A 21,626-nucleotide genomic window follows, 5' to 3' on the forward strand; every position below is an offset into this window, starting at 1 on the left:
AAGGAGATGCACTTCCTTATTTGGTAATTTAAGCGGTATCATAAAGAGACGCACTTCCTTGTTTAGGTAATTCAAGCGGCATTGGTAAGGAGATGTACTTCCTTGGTTTGGTAATTCAAGCAGTATTTGTGAGGAGATGCACTTTTTTTTTTGGTAATTCAGAAAGCATTTGTAAGGAGATGTATTTCCTTATCTGGGTAATTCAAGCAACATTTGTAAGGAGATGCATTTCCTTATTTTGGTAATTCAAGTGACATTGGTGAGGAGACACACTTCCTTGTTTAGGTAATTCAAGCGGCATTTGTAAAGAGATGCACTTCCTTGTTTGTTTAATTCAAGCGACATTGGTAAGGAGATACATTTCCTTGTTTGGGTAATTCAAGAGACATTTGTTAGGAGACACACTTTCTTGTTTTGGTAATTAAGCGGCATTGGTATGGAGATGAACTTCCTTGTTTGGTAATTCAAGTGGTATCATAAGGAGACACATTTCCTTATTTTGGTAATTCAAGAAACATTTGTGAGGAGACATATTTTCTTGTTTGGAAATTCAAGCAACATTTGTAAAGAGATGCACTTCCTTATATGGGTAATTCAAGCAACATTAGTAAGGAGATGCAATTCCTTATTTTGGTAATTCAAGCTATATTTGTAAGGAGATGCACTTCCTTTTATGGAAAATTCAAGCAACATTTGTAGGGAGATGCACTTCCTTGTTTGGGTAATTCAAGAATTTGTAAAGAGACACATTTCTTTGGGTAATTCAAGTGGCATTTGTTGGGAGATGCACTTCCTTGTCCGTTTTCATTAGTCAGGAGCCCGCCTATAGAACACGAATGAAAGTCAAGCAATAATTCAAAGAAGTTGAAAGTCAAGCAACAAGGTGAAAAAGTGAAAGTCAATAGATTGATGAAATTGCAAGTTAGGAGCCCACCTGAAGAATAGGGTGATGAAACTCAAGTCAGGAGTCCAAAAGCAGCTGCATAGATAGAGTTTTTGTAATTTTATTTATATTTTTAACTTGTAATTTTCATTTTTTAGTAATAACAGAGCCGCGGACCGGAACCTCGATGGAACCTCACTCTACTCTCCAAGTCGGTATATTCCACTTCTCTTCCAACCCTTTGAGATACCTGTGAATTGACACCCTCATAACTTGGGTAGGTAGGATGTTGTAACTCAAGACTCGATTGTCCTTCTTTCTTTAAATAATGGTCGGATCAAAATTCTGTCTCGTTGTCTACTTCTTTGTATGAAAACACTTTGTGTTTACATGCAAAGAGGGGCATGATGTAGACACGTAATTTTGTCCCACCCAAAAACCTAATTCATCCATTTTTACCTCGCATTGTCATACACTCTAACCCACATGATTATCCCTTCATAAAATGACAAAAATAACACCCCTTAACTAATTTTTTTTTTTATTCTAACAACCCATCCAATCAAAACAAAACACCTCACCACCCTACATGACCGCCCCTCCACCTCACCTTTCTTGGACACAAAGCAAAAAAAGGAGGAGGCATATAATACAAAACAAACAAAAGGAAATGGGCCCATGGATTTGCATCCATCTATCATATATATACACCTAATCATCATCTAGGAGGGGGGATGGTGATAGAAAGAGAAAAAAAGCTCTCCATGGTTCCAATTTTCCTCCTCACGGCACACACACATATCTGGGAGGACACTCATTTTCTCTTGATTCCTTTTTCTCACAATTAGATACATATCCACACAGAAATAGCCACACACACCAAAAAAATGGAGTAGCAAAGACAGAGGGAGATTGGAAAGAGAGAGAGACTCGAGATAGAGACAACAAACTCACTAGAAAATGAATCAAAGCCGTCATACCCATCGGAGTTCATCATAATTAGTATTTCTTTGTCTTTTTCAGTCATCACTGAAGTTTATCGGAGTTACGACGACACCCAAAAATAGTCTAGTGAACATTGTCTTCTCTCGATTCGGTTCAAGTCCGTTAGAACTCGGTTCAGGTTTTCTTTTAATTTCACAGTCTTTTTTTTTAGCTTGAGTTTTGGTGGGTTAGTCAAATCTGGTTGGAATCTATCTATTTTGCGACTTCTCAGCTCCGAGTTGGACGAGTTCGTTATTGAGGCGCGAGTTGAAGTTATCAGAACAGGTTTTCTTTATTTTATCGAGTAATATTCCCCAAAAATGGCATCGAGGTCCATTTCTCAACTCTAGTTCTTAATTTTTATGTATGATTCCGAATATTGATTTGATGCGGTGTTCTATTTGTTGAGTGAAGTAATTTTTGTGTGTTGATAACTGTGGATTAGACAATTTTTGTTGATGTTTTAGTGCTGCGTATCCAAATAGCTAGTCACTGGCATGAAATCGATGTTGATATCAGGTGGATAATTATTTTCGTGATTGAAATTCATGTATAAAATTTAGGGTGGGGAATTGAAAGTTGATGAAAATGATAGATCTGGATTAATTTCGATTTATTGTTGATATGAAGCATGGTAGAATTATAGCGTGTTGAAGCAAATATGCAAATGTAGGTTCGGGTAGGCAAATTTAGGAATAAGTGTTTTTTGTTGAACTTTTGAAAGTGGAATGTGTTTGAATATTTTCTAGTTTGTCGTATTCAACTCAAGTGTAATTATTTGGTCGGGGAATGCCCCGAGGTTTCATGTGTTTATTCGCCGGGGAATGCCCCGAAGTATCTTGTATTCGGAGGACATTCGTGATCAAGGCTCGAGGCATCGGGTAGAGCATGGAAGCATAGTATATGATTAGTAAAGGTTAGAGTAGGATTTATATATTTTTTTTTTTTGCATTTTTTCTATTCTGGGCTGTATAATTGGATTGGACATTGTTATTTTTTTTGGTTTTGGATTGTCGTTTTGGTTTGTGTTTGTTTTCTTTGATTGTTGTGTGTTTATGTGGTTTATACACTCACAGTATCAAGTTAGCCGATACGCTCCACCAAGCGACTGTGGTTGAACCATGGGATCGAGGGGTGCCTAACACCTTCCCCTCGGTCAACAGAATTTCTTAACTGGATCTCTGTTCGCGGATCAGTTTTAGAGTCAAATAGTTTTGAAAAGAATTTTTCAAAGGTGACTTGGCACACCCGATTATGTCAAGTGACGACTCTAAACCAAAAATATAAATAATTCTTTTTCGAAACAAAAATCATCTCTTGTCACTCAATAAATAAAACCCTTTCGAAACCTAAAACTGAATCTTTCTTTTTGGGGTTAAAAAAGGGGTGTGACAGGGGTGATGAAGACGATGAAACCGGGGTTTGGGGGGCTTGGGTCCTTTTAGTTTTTCTTTTATTAAATTAAAACTTATGTTAATTAAAAATTCTATTAATAAAATAATTTAAGTATAAAATTTTTAATTAAAAAAATAAAATATTATTTTTTTCTTCAATTCACGCATTCAAGGAGAGTGTTACACTCTCCTTGTCAAATCAACATTTTGTGTCTGATAGGTACCAATTTTAGCACTTGAGGTGTCTGATAGGCACATACCTTAGTTGAGGGGTCTAAGTAAATTTTTGAGACAAATTTAGGTGTCTGGCGATGAGTTAAGCCTATGGTTTATTAATAATTTGCTTTCCATACAATAAATATGATTTCTTTCCTTTTAGAATTTTTTTTTTTTTTTTATAGAAAGTTGAAGTAAATATCTTAAAAGGCGATTGAAATATGATTTTGGCTAAAGTTAAAGTTGTCTTAAATATTTTATTTCTTCTATGGTCTAGTGATAATTTGCTTTCCACAGAGCAAATATGACTTGTTTCCTTCTAGAAAAAAAATATATAGAAAGTTGGGTGTAAATATCTCTAACGGCCACTCAATTATAAGAATTGTTCTCTCTGTTTCAAATTATCCGTCTTAAATTGAGATGATATATTGATTAAAAAAATAATTAATAACATGACTAGTTTACCATAGTATCCTATTAAATGATGTTTACATTTTAATTTAAAGAAAAAGTAATTAATGCAAAGGGTAAAACATGAAATTTTTTTGTCTCTTCTTGATTAATGAAAAGAGACAAATAAAATGAAAAACTAAATTAGAAAATTTGAAACGGAAGGAGTATGTATTAACGTTATTTAACTATATTTTTTATCAATAAATTATTCAATTAAGAATTTTTCACTTGTAAAGTCACTGAATCAAATTTATTATAAAAGTTAAATCAGAGGTAAAAAAAAATTATCTTTCATGTCATACAAACATGGAGCCCATAAATAAAAAACAGAATTAATGAAAATTCATATCTTATACCCTATCCAAGGATTCATAACTGAAAATAGTTTTTGGTGTTGGAGACCTTAAATTGTTGGATAGTGAAAGAGAAACAAAAGATAGAGAAATCAATAAAAGAAAATGTTTGAAAAGGAAAATCAGCAAGAAAAAAATAAATGATAACGATGTGACTTAGCAAATATCGACTCCTAATTAAATTTTAATTAATTAAAATTCATATTATCATCTTATCTATTAATTATTCCTAATTACTATTCATAATCTCTCTCATTTATTTTCTCTCTTTCTCTAATTTTGTTATAAATGTATTTACATTATAGTGAATGTCTATCAAGATCTATCAAGATCTACTTTGATATCTATTAGGATTTGAAACATCTGTCTTTTATTCAGACTAGGAGTAAATTTTTCCTATAAATAGAGGGGTTTTGTTCATTGTATTTACAATCTTATGATCTCTCATCCCTCAAAAGAAGAAATAAGAATCACTCTCTCTATTCTCTGTACTCTTCTTCTTTATTCTTTCTTGTTTTATAACACGTTATCAGCACGAGACTCTACCAAATAAGGTGAGATTATAAATCTAAAGGTCAAAATTAGTAATTCCTTATGTTATTTGTATTTTTCTATTAATGATATAATTATTGTTGGATTTGTGGAAAAATAATTGGTTGGGAACCATTTATATTTTAAATTTATTCCTCAAGAACAATATTATAAAAAAAGATGATAATATGTTGGGTTCAAGTCCCATCGATTCATGTTTAAGACACCTTTATATGAATCAAATATTGAGTTTGAATCTCAATACACCGTATTGATGATATTGTGATGGCTAAGGCAAAATAATGGGTGTTTGATGAAAAGTTTAAAATTCGACCCTTTGAATATGCTCCATTCCATGAAGTGAATGTGGTAGCAATATATGATAAGTCTAAAATATGACAGCTTACTTCATTCTTGAGGTGCATGCAGTAGCAGTGCATAATATGTCTGAAAGAAGGCAAGTGATTGAATGCACGAATATACGCGTGGAGGGACAATATGATAATGATCATCAAAAGTGATGATATTTTCACACGCTGATTATAAGATATGCTAGAGAAAAATTCTCTATATTATATGTATGCCTCGATTTGCTTCTGAAGTAGCAAAATCTTGAAAGAGGTTATAAGCTATCATAATTTGATAGACTTAAGACACGATTATTATATTCCATTCCTGGGGAATGAGAAACTTATTAATGCAAACGTGCACTTGATTGTGATTGTATCACAACTCACCTCCGAAAGAGGTTGAATAATTTTGAAATCTACTTCTAAAGAAGTAAATCTGAAATTTATTCATCTAATAGTAAATCTTAAATTTACTAAAGAAAAAGTACATGTCATGGTAAACTTGGATTTTACTAGAATAAAAGTTCATAAATTGATATGAACGATTGTGACATCTCGAAGATGTGCATGTATTGAAGAACTAGAAGATTCTTCAAGAATTGTTTATGTCATTTGTTCTCATGAAAAGTTGGTTGGACCAACTAATATTGAGATTGGATCCCTTCAAATCTGAAAATTTATTCATATAATAGTAAATCTGAAATTTACTAAAGCAAAAACATATATCATGATAAACTTGGAGTTTACTAGATTAAAAGTCATAAGTTGACATGAACGCTTGTGATATTCCAAAGATGTGCATACTGAGTATTGAACATATATTGAAGAATTAGAAAATTCTTAATGAACTTTAATGTTGCTTGTTCTCATGATAAGTTGGTTGAACCAACTAATTTTGGGATTGGATCCCTCAAAATCTGAAGAAAAAAAAATAAAAGGTGAATAAGGGCCCGTTCACCTATCATGTGATATGTTGAAAAAATGCATCAATAAGATGATCACATGTACATTCATGGCCAACCTACGTTTGACTTTCATAAAGTTACTTGTTCAATATAAATTGAGCATAATTTTTAGATTGTGCAATCAAGAAAGTTATCTTGATGATGATGGTTTGGCATTGAATGTCTTTGATAAATAGCTAAATCATCGCTAATGAGAACACAGCTTCATGTGTTGGTCTGAAATATGATATGTTGCATACAATAACACTTGTATGCATTAGACTAATAAATTATGATTATTTCTTCCCTCTCAATTGGTTCAAGGTCGGGAACTAATTATTTCATCTAATAATTTTGATGTGCGGTATATGATTAATGAATATACCATAATGCACAAGGATGGGTTCCTCAAAGAAGTAGAGGATGTATGTTAGTTTTCCTAACATAAGGGGGAGATTATAAGCGCTATGAAATATGTTAGGAATTATCACCAGATTCTCATCCAAAAGAAAATTCAAGTCAAATGCTGAAAGCATCTCATATTAAGCGCAAATGCTCTTATTTTGTGTTCCTAAAAGACAAAGTCTATGCATGCTTGAAGCGTGGTAGACTGATCGGTTCCAAATGAAATAGTCTTTGAAAAATAAGGAGCAAATAATTATAATAAGAAGTCAATGAACTCTTGAAAAACCTACGACATAACACTTCATGAAAACCTTATGTAAGGTTCATGTGCCTGAAAATAATGAAGTGATGAGATCTCAAAATATTATGTCTTATTTTGAACCGATACGAAATGATATATCATGAATATATTTAACACAATATTGGCGCAATATTGTGAAAGATTACAAGGATCTGAATTCTACGTTAATTTAAGTATGCTGACGTAGAAACATTTATCAAGTGACATGAAAGGATGCATCTTGGTAAGTATTAAACTTATTTGATTTGCAGTCCAGATATTTGAAGATATCACTCATAAAATGTTGAATATTGTCACTTGAAAAAACTTATGTGAAAAACTTTTAAGGATTCAAAATGCTTGAAGCATATAAAAGTTCCTGGGAAACTTATTTATAATCCTTATATTGTATAAGCTTATAACTTGAAAATCATTGGAACTCTTGGAGAGTTTTCAAAGCAATAGATTATTTGCTGAAATTCAAAATATATCGAATTGGATTGGTTATGAAGTACTATATCTTAGTGCAATTGATGCACTCATATACCTTGTAAATACTACAAGGCCTATAGCCTTTTCGGTTAATATGTTAGAAAGATATATTTCTACTCCTACTAGGAGACATCCAAATGGGATAAAATACATGAGCTTATTTTATTCTAAAGATTGTAGTCCCGATCTTATTGGTCATGCTGATGTTGGGTACTTATCTGACCTACATACATGAGCTCCAAAAGAATGGTGATATTTAACGTGCAACGAATTCGTTCAAGTGACAATGTGACTATTTTATTCACCAAGTCTCCTTCAATTGCAACTTTCAAGAAGATGGTGTACAAGATCGGGATGCAAAGGTTCAAGGATGTTCTCATTAGGGGGAGTTAATACGCGCTGTACTCTTTTTCCCTTACGAGGTTTTGTCCCACTGGGTTTTCCTTGTAAGGTTTTTAATGAGGCAGCCGAAATGCGTATCATTAGAGATGTGTACTCTTTTTCCTTCACTAGATTTTTTTTCCTACTGAGTTTTTTCTAGTAAGGTTTTAACGAGGCACATTATCTACCAATTAAACATTCAAGGGCGAGTGTTATAAATGTATTTGCATTATAGTGAATGTCTATCAAGATCTACTTTGATATCTATTAGGATTTGAAGCATCCATCTTTTACTCAAACTAGGAGTAAATTTTCCCTATAAATAGAGGGGTTTTATTCATTATATTGACAATTTGATGATTTCTCATCCCCAAGAGAAGAAATAAGAATTACTTTCTCTATTCTCTCTACTCTTCTTCTTTATTCTTTCTTATTTTATAACAAATTTCTATTACTCTCCCTTTTTTTTTCCCACCTTTTTTCATCATTTCTCTTTTCTTTTCTTTTTTTCGTTTTCTCTTTCTTTTTTTTTTTTTTCATTTTCATTTTTTCTATTTCTTTTTTTCTTTATTTGTATTTTCTCTCTCTCTCTCTCTCTCTCTCTCTCTCTCTCTCTTTTTGTAGTTGTATTTTATATTTTTTATAATTTATATTTATTTGTATCATCACATATTTTAAATAAATTTATTATTTATAGTTGAATAGTTTAACCATGAATATATACAATTTATCATGTGTATTTATATACAAAAAAGTATCTCAATTAATTGTATTTGTTTAGGTCATAAATATATAAATATGCAATGTGTCATTCATTGAAAATGTATCGTTAGCATTTGTATTTTAAATTTATCATTTGTATTTGTATATAAGCATCATATTGTATGTGTATGGTTCAAGTTGTGTAAAGGTGTATCATTTAATGCAAATCTAACATTTGTATTTATATAATTTATCATTTTATAAATACAAGTGTTCGTAGAAAGAAAAATAAAAATTCTATTACAATTGTTTAAAAAATACAACTGACCTTGTCAATACAAATTCAAACACAAATAAATAAATTAATTAAATTTTAAATAAAAATACAATATGCGGTCAACTTACAAATATAAATACAAATAATATATTTTAAAATAGAAGTGCATCTATAAAAATAATACAGAAATACAAATAAATTAAAATCACAAAATATAAATACAATGCAGTCAATTATAAAATATAAATACAAAATAATTTTTTAAAATACAAGTGTAAATTGTATAAAATATAAATACGAACTAGCAAACACAAATACAGGTGTGAACTATAAAATACAAATACAAATACGAATTATGACATACAAATATAAGTGTGAACTATAAACTACAAATACAAGTACGAATTATAACATACAAATACAAGTGCGAATACAAATATAATTATATCAATGATTAATACAAAATATAAATAATAATGTGAATACAAATACGATAACTAATTACTGTATTTTTATTATTGTTTGTATACTCGAGTAGCCATATTTTTTGAAGATACAAAAACTATTAAATAGAAAGAAAAAAAAGTAAAAAACAGTACAAAAAAATAAAAAGAAAAAGGAACAAAAAAAGATAGAAAAATAGAAGATAGAGATAGAAAAAAAATGAAAAGAAAGAAAAAAAAAGGAAAAAAAACAAAAATATAAACGTAAGAAGAAAAAAATATGAAAAAGAAAAAAAATACAAAAAATGAAAGAAAGAGTTGAAAAAAAAAAATGAAAATAGGAGAAAAATCAAAAAGTAATAAAAAATAAATAAAAGAATAAAATAAAAAAATAATGACAAATACAAATATAATGCGTGGTAATGATGTTTCCGTCATCATTCATGGCTTGTATTAGATAATGTAGCCATATTTTCTGAAAATAAAAAAATAAAAAAAATAAAATGTGACTAAAGTATTTATGTTTTATGAATACAGGCTATGAGTAAAAGCGAATACAACGTATGTGAATCAAATATATCGACTATAAATGACAATATTGTAAAGTGTGATTATAAAAAATGTATTTTATGTCAAACAATTGCTATTTTTGAAACTTCTCCAATTTTAATCCCACCTTAAGGGTGATATACCTAATATTAAATAGTTAATCCCATATTTCTCTTTCCAACCAAGCTGTACTACCTACGTAAGTTTATCAAGTAATCTAATGAAAAATATTTGCACAGTATTTATCCACTTTTTAAATTACACTTAGGTTCGTTTGGTAGAGTGTATAAGAATAATACTTTGTAAGGTGTATTAGTAATGCTTGCATTATTAATGCAAGTATTAATAATGCTTTTATTAGTTATACATACATTATTTTTTACACAACGTTTGATTTGATGTATTAAAGATAATATATATTTATATAATTTTTATAAAAGTACGTTTGCTTACCAAATTACCCTTCCTTAATCCTTCCTTGAATTCTTCCTTGTACATTATATTTTCAACTGTGGAAGACTAGCAGCAGTTGTATTCTGGAGAAATGAAAAATCCACTTTTCATTTCTTCTCTGAATTCAAAAATTCTAGCAATAAAATCAACGGTATTATAGCTGAAAAGTGGAAGAACTCAGAAAATAAGAATAATCAAGTGAAATAGCCCTTATAGAGCTAAAAAAGTTGAAAAAATAGGTGGATTCCGAAAGATGGAGTTTCATTAAACCCACCGCATAGATCGAGGACGAAAAAGATAGATGGGTTTACTCTATACACGAAAGAGAAGTTGGGTATTAGGAGGTCTAATGTTCGAGGCACCAACTTAACTTTTGATTGTAATTGTTGTTTTTAGTTGTGCTGGGATACAAAGAAATCATTGGCCACAGATGTATTTCATATTAACTATTGGTTATGCATCTAGTTGTTTCCAATAAGGAGGAAAAAGATCGTTACTTCTCAAAAAATAAAGAAAGATTCTGCAAGGTCTTGTTAAAGTTTGATATTGTATTTGTCATGTCTTGTGAATTGGTAACGGGAGTTACAAGATAGAGTGTCAAAGGCGAAGGATCGTAATGATGAGATCATTAAGATTCGCAGGGAGATAGTAGACTTTCATGGGGAGAGTGTTTTGCTGAAAAATTATAGTGCCCTTAACTATACTGATAATTTCGAGTTATTTCTTTGAATGTGAAAGTTAGTTACACCTCAGAATTTTACGGGCGCCTCTGACAAGTCTCTCTAAATGCGCAAGATTTAATGTTTCAGGCTTTGGTTGTACGTTTGTATCTACTGTGATTGTCTGATTATTGTGCACCGAGATGGTGACATCGTAAGTCACTTTATAATCTCATAGGTAGCGATGAGCATTGACGGATGTAGCTATTTGGCAATGAGTTCATCTCAAGTTCTTTCAATGTGGTCTATAGATGATATAAGTGAAAACTGACTATAATTTCAACTAATATTACATCTAAATCCATACTATTATTAGTACGAGTTCAGTGCTAAAAAACATAAAGGTCGAACTTGATTAGGTGATGATCCATTCTTATTTATTTCTATTTTATTTTATATCTTACTAGTGCAGACTGTTAGATGGGGTCAGCTACGCCTTTGAGGTATTGCCGGTGACTAGATTCTTCTGCTCTGGCTCGATAATGTTTTCTAGGTAGTCACTAAATTCATTTTTATTGTGGCATCAATAACATGGAAAAAGAGAAAAGATTGTCTCGGGTATTTGTGTGTTGAAATAATTTTCTTTCTCGCTCTTCAGGTATTTGTGTGTTGAAATAATTTTCTTTCTCGCTCTTCACATTTGACCGTTGTGAATGTTAGTGTTATCATTAAACGTTGAATATGCTGCAAATTACACGTTTTTACGAGAGTACCTTTCCTTTTCCTAAAATACAGGCGCAAACAGTGTCTCTGGATTCTTCGCTGCTGCTTGCAGTTTACCTTTGATTACGTGAAGAAACAGATTCAGAAAATGCAGCCAGACGCTGAAGGAAAATTGCCCTACTCAGGTTCCTTTGATTGTGCCATGAAGACTTTGAAGGCAGGAGGACCCTTCAAATTCTACACTGGATTTCCAGTATACTGTGTTAGGATTGCCCCTCATGTTATGGTATGTTTCCTTCTACTTATCCTAACTTCTATTCGCTCGGTTTTATGTTAGCTTTTAACATATGTTTCCTTCTTTCTTTCGTCTATACAGATGACTTGGATTTTCCTTAATCAAATTCAGAAGGCGGAGAAGAAAATCGGATTGTGATTGTTGCTAAAGAGATACATCATCCTCTCTGAGTTGAGCTATATTAGAGATAACATCTTTACCTTGTTGTATTAGTACTATTTATGCTCACTCTTTACTTTCAGTTTTTTCACGCCTTCAAAGTGAAAGGGTGCTTTAAGATTTCTGTGGTGATTGATACATTGAGTCGCGGAAGGAAATTTAGGTTAGGCATTTGGTCTATTCAATATTCCTACCAATTTAGTTTTGGAAGGACTACTTTTATCCAAAATTTGATGGAAAGATTCTTTTAGCTGAATAATCTGTGTACTTCAGAAATTATCTTGAAGTAGGTATTCTGGATTTCTACACCAGTTTTGGCTTGCCCTCTTGAGTTTGATCTTCTTACCTAACTATGATGATGCTTAAATGGTTAAATTTCATTTGTTAGCATCCATCTTGGTATGTGCTATTGAGTATTGGAGTAAAAATGCTTCAATATGTTGTGCTCCATTAGATTGTTATATCCCTTGTGTATGCAAAAAAGATGCAAAATCATGTTCATGAATATGATTTTTCATTCATATGTTAAGGGGAAATAATGTCATTTAATAGGTTAATACATGTGTTAAAAGTTGTGTATTATTAATACATGAAAAATGATGTGTATTGATAATACACACTTTAATACAACAATTACATAGTCTAGAAAAGAATACCAAACATGGTACTACTAAACATGGTACTAATGCAAGTATTAGTTATGCATAGTCTAAAAAAGGATACTAAACATGGTGCTACTAATACACAAAGCATAATGCATGTATTATATTTTTAATACACTATACCAAATGACCCCTGATAAACTTGGCATAATACTGAACCACACATAATTGAAAAAAGGATTAACTTATATGCACCGATAATGACTATGTATGACTATTATCATACATTGTGCTAGGTATATGATGGTTATGCACGTCAACAATAAGAGATATTTAATAGTGTCGCAAAAATATTTAGCGCCATTTATGCGAACGTTTTTGCATTTATTTTCATAAAGTCTTTGATGATATTTATATCGAGTATCAATAAATATTCATATTTTTGGCGTTAAAAATAATTACTTTCAACGACAATTATTATTGCCCATAAAGCTACCGGTCATATATTACAAATTTTGTTATTAGCGATAAATGGTACCTATTTTAGCGGTAATTATTATGAAGACTAAAGATGACCACGAATTCACATTAATTCATATGTTAAATAAACCATATTGAGGAAGATAGTAGCACAAAATGACAAACTATCTTCATTATTTTAGTTTGCAAGAAAATTATAAGAATCAAGAACAATAATTAGCAATATTATGTCTCAAATAGAAGTTAGGTCCTATCAGTCATACCATAAAAGAACTCTACAATCTCATTCATATGCTAATAAAAAAGCTACAGACAATTTCTCATTCTAAGTTTATCGGTGTTTGGAAGTCATCAGACGATAAGCTGACATTGTTTTTTGATAACTAGCTTAACACGCTTTCAAAGACGTGCTCAACTTTATACACAAAATAATCAGTTCTCTTAGAATCGTATCGTGGCATGCATCCATATATTAACAAACCACAAATAATTTGATCTTAAACGTTATTAATTTTTGTTTCTTTTAAATAGTATTTTACAATTAATAAGAGTTGCTTTTTTAATCATAGTCTACCACAATGAACAGTTATTTTTTATTAAGTTTGGAAAAAATATTACCTTTCCCTACTATAATATTTTTATGCCAATTCATAAGAGAAAAAGATAAACTCATTCACATACTCAGCGTTTTGTACAAAACCATATTAATTTATGGTAAACTAATAAATTAAAGTGATTGTACATATCAACTAATAAATAATAATTGTGGATAAATAAATAAAGCTTATATAAAAAAGAAAAATATCATGTATCTTTGCCCATTTGATGAACATCGAATGTCAGAATCTTCAGGGATTCCTCGAGTATTACATTTGAAAATTCATAAATGTAATTGTAAATTTATGGTGACATGCATCTATATATTAACAAACCACAAATAATTTAATTTCAAAGGTTATTAACTTTTGTTTCTTTTAAATAGTATTTTCCAATCTATAAGAAATTTGCTTCTTAAATAGCAGTCTGTTAGAACGAACAATTATTTTTTATTAGGTTCGGGAGAAACTCAACCTTTTCCTACTACAATATTTTTACGCTAATTCGCACGAGGAAAAGATAAAATTATTCACATAACCGATGCTTGTATCGAACCATGCTAATTTTATGATTAACTAAGTAATTGAAGTGATTATACATATATCAACTAATAAGTAATAATCGTGTATAAATGAATAAAGTGCACGCAACAAAGAAAAATATGATGTATCTTTGCTCGTTCGATGAGCATTGAATGTCAGAATCTACCCGGATAGCTTGAATATTACATCTGAACATTCACAAATATTGTACTGATGATTATTTGATATATATATTTTTTATAAAAAAAATACATAAAGTAGCATACTTAAGTATTAAATGTTATGAAAGCTATTAATGGAAGCTTTGAGACAAAGAAGAAGAAGCAAGAGGAAAACTGAAGGTGAAACTACTGTTTCATTGAGATCCAAATACTATCATTACAAAAATGAATTCACCTTACATATCTAGCTACTGCTACCCCTTTTATACATGTAACTAACTACTCATATCATGCCTAATTATTAAGATATGCCAGCTGTCTAACTGTCTAACAAACTCATGATTACCCTTCTAACTAACTAACTAATTCTATCACTTCACTTAGTGCTTGTGGCACTCATAGCTCAACACTCCCCCTCAAGCAGAGGACTGAAAAACATTTTTCATTCCCAGCTTGTTGAGTAGAATGTCATGTTGTGGTTTGCATAAACCCTTAGTTAATAAATCTGCCTGCTGCTCCTTTGTACTTATGTGTTGTGTTTGAATCAGTTCATCAATAATTTTCTCCCTCACAAAGTGTCAATCTATATCAAAATGCTTGGTTCTTTCATGGAATATTGGGTGTGTTGCAATCTGAATAGCAGCTTTGCTGTCACAGAACAATTGAACTGGTAAATGTAGTTCAATTCCCAGTTCCTTGAATAACCCCTTTAGCCATACTATCTCAGCTACTTTTATGGCCATGCTTCTGAACTCAGCTTCTGCAGAACTTCTTGACACAGTTCCTTATTTCTTTGACTTCCAGGAAATGACAGCTTCTCCAAACTTAATTACATATCCTGTTACAGATCTTCTAGTTTCTACACATGCACCCTAATCAGAGCCACAGTATGCTACTAGCTTTGAACATTTTCCACTAGGCATGAACAAACCTAGACCAGCAGTTCCTTTTACATACTTAACTACTCTTAATGTTGCTTCTATATGTGACCTCTTAGGTGAATGCATAAACTGACTGAGTACTTGGACTACAAAGGCAATATCAGGCCTTGTCATAGTTAAGTATAACAGTCTACAATTTAATCTCTGGTTTTTTCCATAATCATCAAGAAGTCAGTCTTCACCAGTGTCACTAGCACCAATATGACTACCATAGTGTGTAGATGTCAATTTGTGATTGAAATCTAAAAGTGTACTTGCATGCTTACTCCCTGTTAGCCCCATCTCAGACATAAGCTCAAGTGCATACTTTCTCTGACACATGACAATTTCCTCCTGAGATCTAGAGAACTCAATGCCTAGGAAATATTTCAACTCTCCCAGATCCTTCATTTTAAATCTATGTTGTAAGTTCTTTTTTACTTGCTGAATAAGAGATATATTTGATCCTATTATCAGTAGATCATCAACATATACCCAAATGACCACGATATCATTCCCAACCTTTTGAGTGAACAATGAGTAGTCATAGTGAGACTACACAAACTGCACTTCCAGCAAAGCTTCTGTTAGTTTAAGATTTCACTGTCTAGGAGCCTGCTTAAGACCATATAGTGACTTATGAAGTTTGCAAACCATAGCTTTCTCCCCCTTGGTTGTAAAACCATCAGGCAACTGCATATACACATCTTCAAGGAGATCACCTTGGAGGAAAACATTAGAAACATCCATTTGAAACACAAACTAGCCAGAGGAAGCAGCCAAAGCCACAACTGATCTAACTGTAACCATCTTGGCTACAGGGGAAAAGGTATCAGTGTAGTCTAGACCCTCTTGCTGGTTGTACCCTTTGGCTACAAGCCTGGCCTTGTACCTCTCAACCTTTCCATTAGATTGAAACTTGACCTTATATACCCACTTGCAACCAATGAAAACCTTACCAGGAGGTAAAGAAATAAGAGACCAAGTTTGATTGTCTTCAAGAGCCTTCATTTCTTCTTGCATAGCAGTGATCCATTTGGGATCAAGACAAGCTTGCTTGTACGAAGTAGGTTCTTAAATAGATGAATAAGCTGCAAGTGATGCTCTGTATTCAGGGGATAAAGAGTTAAACTAAATAAACTGAGATACTGGATACAAGCAGGATTTAGTGGAGTTGGAGGGTAGGACACAGTCAGCCATCCACACTGGTGGTTTGAAACTTCTGGTAGACTTTCTGATAGGAGGTGGTGGAACAGGAAGAGAGCAGAAAGGTGTAGGAAAAGAAGAGCTACTCACAGTAGGTATAGATGTGGGGGAAGAAGGTATAGTAGGTGTAGAAGTTGTTGAATCATCTACAAAGTCAAGGGTTGGAAATAAAGGTTGAGGACTGGAGTTCAGATATTTGAAAGGGAAAATGGATTCCTGAAAGACAACATCTCTACTGATGAAGAAGGATTTAGAAGTAAGAGGAATAACCAAGGTGAACTGCAGGATAAGCTCTAGGAGCAAACTTGTCACTTCTTTTGACATCAGTTGCATAGCACAGAGATCGAAATACTCTAAAGTGATGCAAAGTAGGTGCCTTATGAAACAACTTTTCAAAAGGAGATGCACCATGTAATCGAACAGAAGGTAATCTATTCAGAATATATACAGTAGCAGACACAATCACCCCAGAACTTAAGTGGTATAAAGTCTTGAAACCTCAATGCTCTGGCCATGTTAAGAATATACCTGTGTCTTCTCTCAACAACCCCATTTTGTTGAGGGGTATAGACACAAAAACTTTGATAAAGAACTCCATACTATATAAATAAAGCATTGACTTGAGAGTTAAAAAACTCAGTGCCATTGTCAGTTCTGAAACATTTCACCCTTATACCAAACTGATTCTTTACCGTGAGAATAAAGTCTCTAAGTGGAACAATACAATCAGCCTTACTAGTTAGCAAAAATATCCATGTATATCTGGAAAAGTCATCTACCAAGGCCAAAAATATATCTTTTGTCATCATGAGTTGCAACTCTAGGTCCCTAGACATCAACATGAACAAGATCAAAGGAACAACAAGAGGTAGAAATACTTATAGGAAATGAAAGCTTTGTCTGTTTTGCAATAGGACATACACTACACTGGTGATCTTGCACTTTGACATTATGTAAACCTACAATCCTTCTTATAATAGGAATGGGAGCATGACCTAACCTTCTAAGCCATAAACTTTATACACAACCATTACTATTAGCAGAAGAAGAACTATCACAATTATTCATAGGACTAGAAGAAACAGATAAAGACAAAAGATTAGTTGACTCAAGTTCAGTTATGAGGGTGTGAGAAGTATCAGACTGCAGCAAATACAAACCATGCTCCTCTCTACCAATCCCCAGTACCTTTCCTATGAAGATTTCCTGAAAGATACAGAAATTAGGGAAGAATAGAACACCACATTTTAGACTTTTAGTCAGTTGAGACACTGACAGTAGGTTGTATTTAAAATCTGGTAAGAACAATACATCTATCATAGTCTTATCACCAAGAATAGAAGATTTACCAGCATGACTAATAGGGACTTGACCCCCGGTAGGTAGATTAACTTGTTTACTATTTTTTCCATGCAATGCTGAATAGTGTTTCAATAGGCTCAAGGTGTTCACCATGTGATTTAAAGCCCCACTATCTACTATCCATTCTGAACTAGATATGTTTCTCATTAGGGTTGAAATAGTACCTGAACCAGTAGTGGTTGCAACATTAGCACTGGCATCAGATTCCTTGTCTTTGCTTAGCATCTTAAGAATCTGGTTATACTGATCTTGAGTGAACAAGGGTGCTGAAGAATGTGTTCCTGAAAAAGAAAATCCTTGAGGAGCATTAAGCATCTGTAGATCAGCAGAGGAATTGCCATGAATAGTGACATTACTAGCATGATTATGAGATATGCTTCCTCCCTTTTCTTCCTATCAGATGGATAGCCATTCAATTTATAACAAGTGTCTTTAGTATGTCCCTTAAGATGACAATATTCACACACTAGCTGAGTTCTTCCATAACCTCCTCTGTGCTCATATTACATTCTAGGGTTGTGATTGAAACCAACATTACTAGAACCACCATATCCAGAGCTAGAGCCACCATAATTGTTGGTATGACTTTCATAACCACTACTTGAACCTCCAAGAGACATCTTGTTACTCATAAGAGCAGTAGATCCTGAGCTAGTATCACCAAGAGGAGAACCTCCTAAGGTTGTACCATTTAACCTCTGACTTTCCACATTTATAATCATAGCATAAGCTTGATTAATGGTAGGCAGAGGTGAAGTCATAAGAACCTGACTTTTAACATGAGCATAAGACTCATTTAGTCCCATTAAAAATTGTCACAACTTTTGCATCTGGAAGTGAGTTGCATAGTCCTTTGATTCAAGACAGGCACATGAAGAATGGGGAACTAGAGCATCCAACTCATCCCAAAGCTCTCTCAATCTGGAGAAATATGCAGAGATAGAGGAAGTACCTTAAACCAAAGTGACTATCTCTTTATGCAGATAAAAAGCCCTAGAAGCATTCACCTTATCGAATCTCTCACGGAGATCTTCCCAGACTTTATGTGAATCAGAAGCATAAATCACAGAACTCAACAGATCCTTGGACACTGTGTTCATAATCCACGCTAGCACTATAGCATTACACCTATCCCAGAAATTGTGTAAGTTGGAAGGATACATCTCTTTTCTACATGTGCCTAGAAGGAAACCTAGCTTATTTTTACCAAGCAACATAAGTCGCATCGATTTGCTCCATAGAGAGTAATTTTCGGAGCCTAGAAGTTGAGTAGAGATGATAATAGAACCTTGTGTATCAGATGGATGAATGCATAGAGGATGATTAGCATCAACTTGATCAACCTGACCAGATTCAGTGTTTGATAAACCTTCAGCTGTAGCAGCACTTGTTGGAGCTCCAGTATCCGATGTTGACATTATGCTTGGACAATGAAGCGATCAAGGTAGAAGGTGAAGTCGAATTTGACAGAGAAACAAAAAAAATCTTCACTTTTGAACCCTAGTGCGCAATTGCTTCAACCAAAAATTGATTTTGGAAGGAAAAATAGCGATGTAGAGAAGCTAGAACTTGGATTTGATACCATGTTAAGAAAGCTCCATTAACGGAAGCTTTGAGACAAAGAAGAAGAAGCAAGAGGGAAACTGAAGGTGAAACTACTGTTTCATTAAGATCCAGAAAACTACCATTACAAAAATGAATTCACCTTACATATCTAGCTACTGCTACCCCTTTTATACATGTAACTAACTACTCATATCATGCCAAGTTATTAAGATATGCCAGCTGTCTAACTGTCTAACAAACTCATGATTACCCTTCTAACTAACTAACTAATTCTATCACTTAACTTAGTGCTTGTGGCACTCATAGCTCAACATTAAATTACAAAAAATAACAACACTTTTATCAAATTACATTTTGTAGCATATGTATTTGTATGTATTTTTATTTTTGTAGCAACAATTTGCAAAAATACAAAATACATATGATCATAAGGGCAGTAATAATCATATGTATTTGTCTTTTTGAAGCAACAGTTTGCAAAATACAAAATACAACTTGCTATATTATGTAATTATGGAACTGTTGCTATGAAACTCATAATTAATGGGATAAATATGCTATTTCTGAATTTTTTCCTTCTTTTACTAATTCTCTTCAATTTGTACTCAAATAAAGTGATAAGATAAAATATCATACGTACTTATCATTTACTAATGTTTTATTTTTTTATTATTACTCTTGTATATGTATTTTTGAAGCAACAGTTTGCAAAAATACAAAATACAACTTGGTATATTATATAATTATGAAACTGCTGCTATGAAACTCATAATTAATGGGATAAGTATGATATTTCTGAATTTTACCCTTTTTTTATTAATTCTCTTCAATTTGTACACAAATAAAGTGATAAGATAAAATATCATACGTACTTATCATTTACTAATATTTTATTTTTTTATTATTACTCTTCAATGTGTACTCAAATTAATAAAGTGATAAAATAAAATATCATACGTACTAATGATGTAATATTTTCTTTTCAATACTTTTCTAGAACGTGTACCCAAATAAAACCACGGTCAATTGCGATCAACCGCCATAATTCAAATTAAGAAAAACATATATTGTCTAATTATGAATTATGGTCATTAAGGATTCGATTAGCGCTAACGACACAAAAAAATGGAGGCGAAAGTGGTTCCGTTCAAATCGTTTACAAAAAAAGAAAAAACATAAATTTATAGGCTCTCTAAGTAATTTTAATTTATTTTCCTAAAAAGGTGAAACAAAATATGGGAATTTCTAATATAAAAGCTCTTGGTGTTGGGATAAAAAATCACAACTTCTTCATTTCACAGATATTGAGTAGTGTTAACTTAGCCATGCCAAGAATGAGCAAGGGTCGAAAAAAGGTCGAAATCGTGGAAATGAAAAATGAGAGTAACATGCAAGTTACGTTCTCTAAGCGTCGTGCTAGCCTCTTCAAAAAGGCTAGTGAACTTTGTACGCTATGTGGCGCTGAAATTGCCATTGTGGTATTTTCTCCAGGCAAGGCCAACAAAGTTTACTCCTTTGGCCACCCTTCAGTGGAGTTGTTGGTGGATACGTTCCTAGGGAGGGACCTCCCTCCACCAAATGATGATGATCGCCACAACCACCTAATCAGGGCTCATCGAAACACTAGTCAACGTGGGCTCAATAAGGAGGTCATGGACATGCAAGAGTCTCTCCAGAAGGAGAAAGCTATAGGGAAATCCCTACTTGAATCTGGAAGGGGAGCCTACGATCGTGTGTGCGAATCTCCGATTATCGAAGGACTTAGCCTTTCCCAACTTGAACAATTGAAGGAGGCATTGGAAGCTCAAAAGCGAAAAGTTGAATTCGAGGCAAAACTTCAACAAATGGGGAGTGCTCCACTCCCATTTCTCACCTTTGGAAGTGCCTTGTCTCCTACTAGTGGTGATGGGGCAAGTTCTTCACATGGACCCAATGTTGGTGCACCCTTTCCTAATTAGGGCTGGTGGATCTACTTCTTCTGCAGTTCCCTACTAGTTCAACTGCCGTTCCTAAGTCGCGCATTATGGAAGATGCATGAGTAATAAGTGCACATCTAGGTTTATCGTGTCATTTGCGTTATCCTCAGTGTGTCCTGTCTTATAATTTGAGTCAGTCCTACGATGTTCATTATCTGTGTTATGGTTCATTCGAACCCTATAAGTTTAGTTATTGTGTCATGTTGCCAGTCCATTGTCGTGTTGATTTTATCATTTGAATGGTGTTAGTGTGTGTCGTTCGAGTCATGTTATCAGTCCACAGTCGTG

The 21,626-nt window shown here is 32.9% G+C and overlaps 2 protein-coding genes and 1 long non-coding RNA gene across 3 annotated transcripts; 2 read left to right on the forward strand and 1 right to left on the reverse strand.

Annotated features, from left to right (window-relative positions):
• The first annotated feature begins 11,599 nt into the window (after positions 1-11,599).
• On the forward strand, positions 11,600-11,881 carry LOC124886470. Its single transcript, XR_007043720.1, has 2 exons — positions 11,600-11,758; positions 11,849-11,881. It is a non-coding gene; the product is annotated as an uncharacterized LOC124886470 (long non-coding RNA).
• Positions 11,882-15,990: 4,109 nt separating this feature from the next.
• LOC107879464 lies at positions 15,991-19,214 on the reverse strand. Its single transcript, XM_016726497.2, has 9 exons — positions 18,804-19,214; positions 18,330-18,563; positions 17,961-18,189; positions 17,746-17,852; positions 17,458-17,640; positions 16,963-17,033; positions 16,705-16,865; positions 16,378-16,580; positions 15,991-16,284 (listed from the first exon to the last, which is right to left on the reverse strand). The coding sequence occupies exons 1-9, from the start codon at positions 19,212-19,214 to the stop codon at positions 15,991-15,993; spliced, it is 1,893 nt and encodes a 630-aa protein (XP_016581983.2).
• A 1,452-nt stretch (positions 19,215-20,666) lies between these two features.
• LOC107879466 (agamous-like MADS-box protein AGL62) lies at positions 20,667-21,374 on the forward strand. Its single transcript, XM_016726498.2, has one exon. The coding sequence runs from the start codon at positions 20,688-20,690 to the stop codon at positions 21,318-21,320; it is 633 nt and encodes a 210-aa protein (XP_016581984.2). The 5' UTR covers positions 20,667-20,687; the 3' UTR covers positions 21,321-21,374.
• The last annotated feature ends 252 nt before the right edge of the window (positions 21,375-21,626 follow it).

Source organism: Capsicum annuum, chromosome 8, assembly GCF_002878395.1.
Source record: "Capsicum annuum cultivar UCD-10X-F1 chromosome 8, UCD10Xv1.1, whole genome shotgun sequence".
Taxonomy (NCBI): Eukaryota; Viridiplantae; Streptophyta; class Magnoliopsida; order Solanales; family Solanaceae; genus Capsicum; species Capsicum annuum.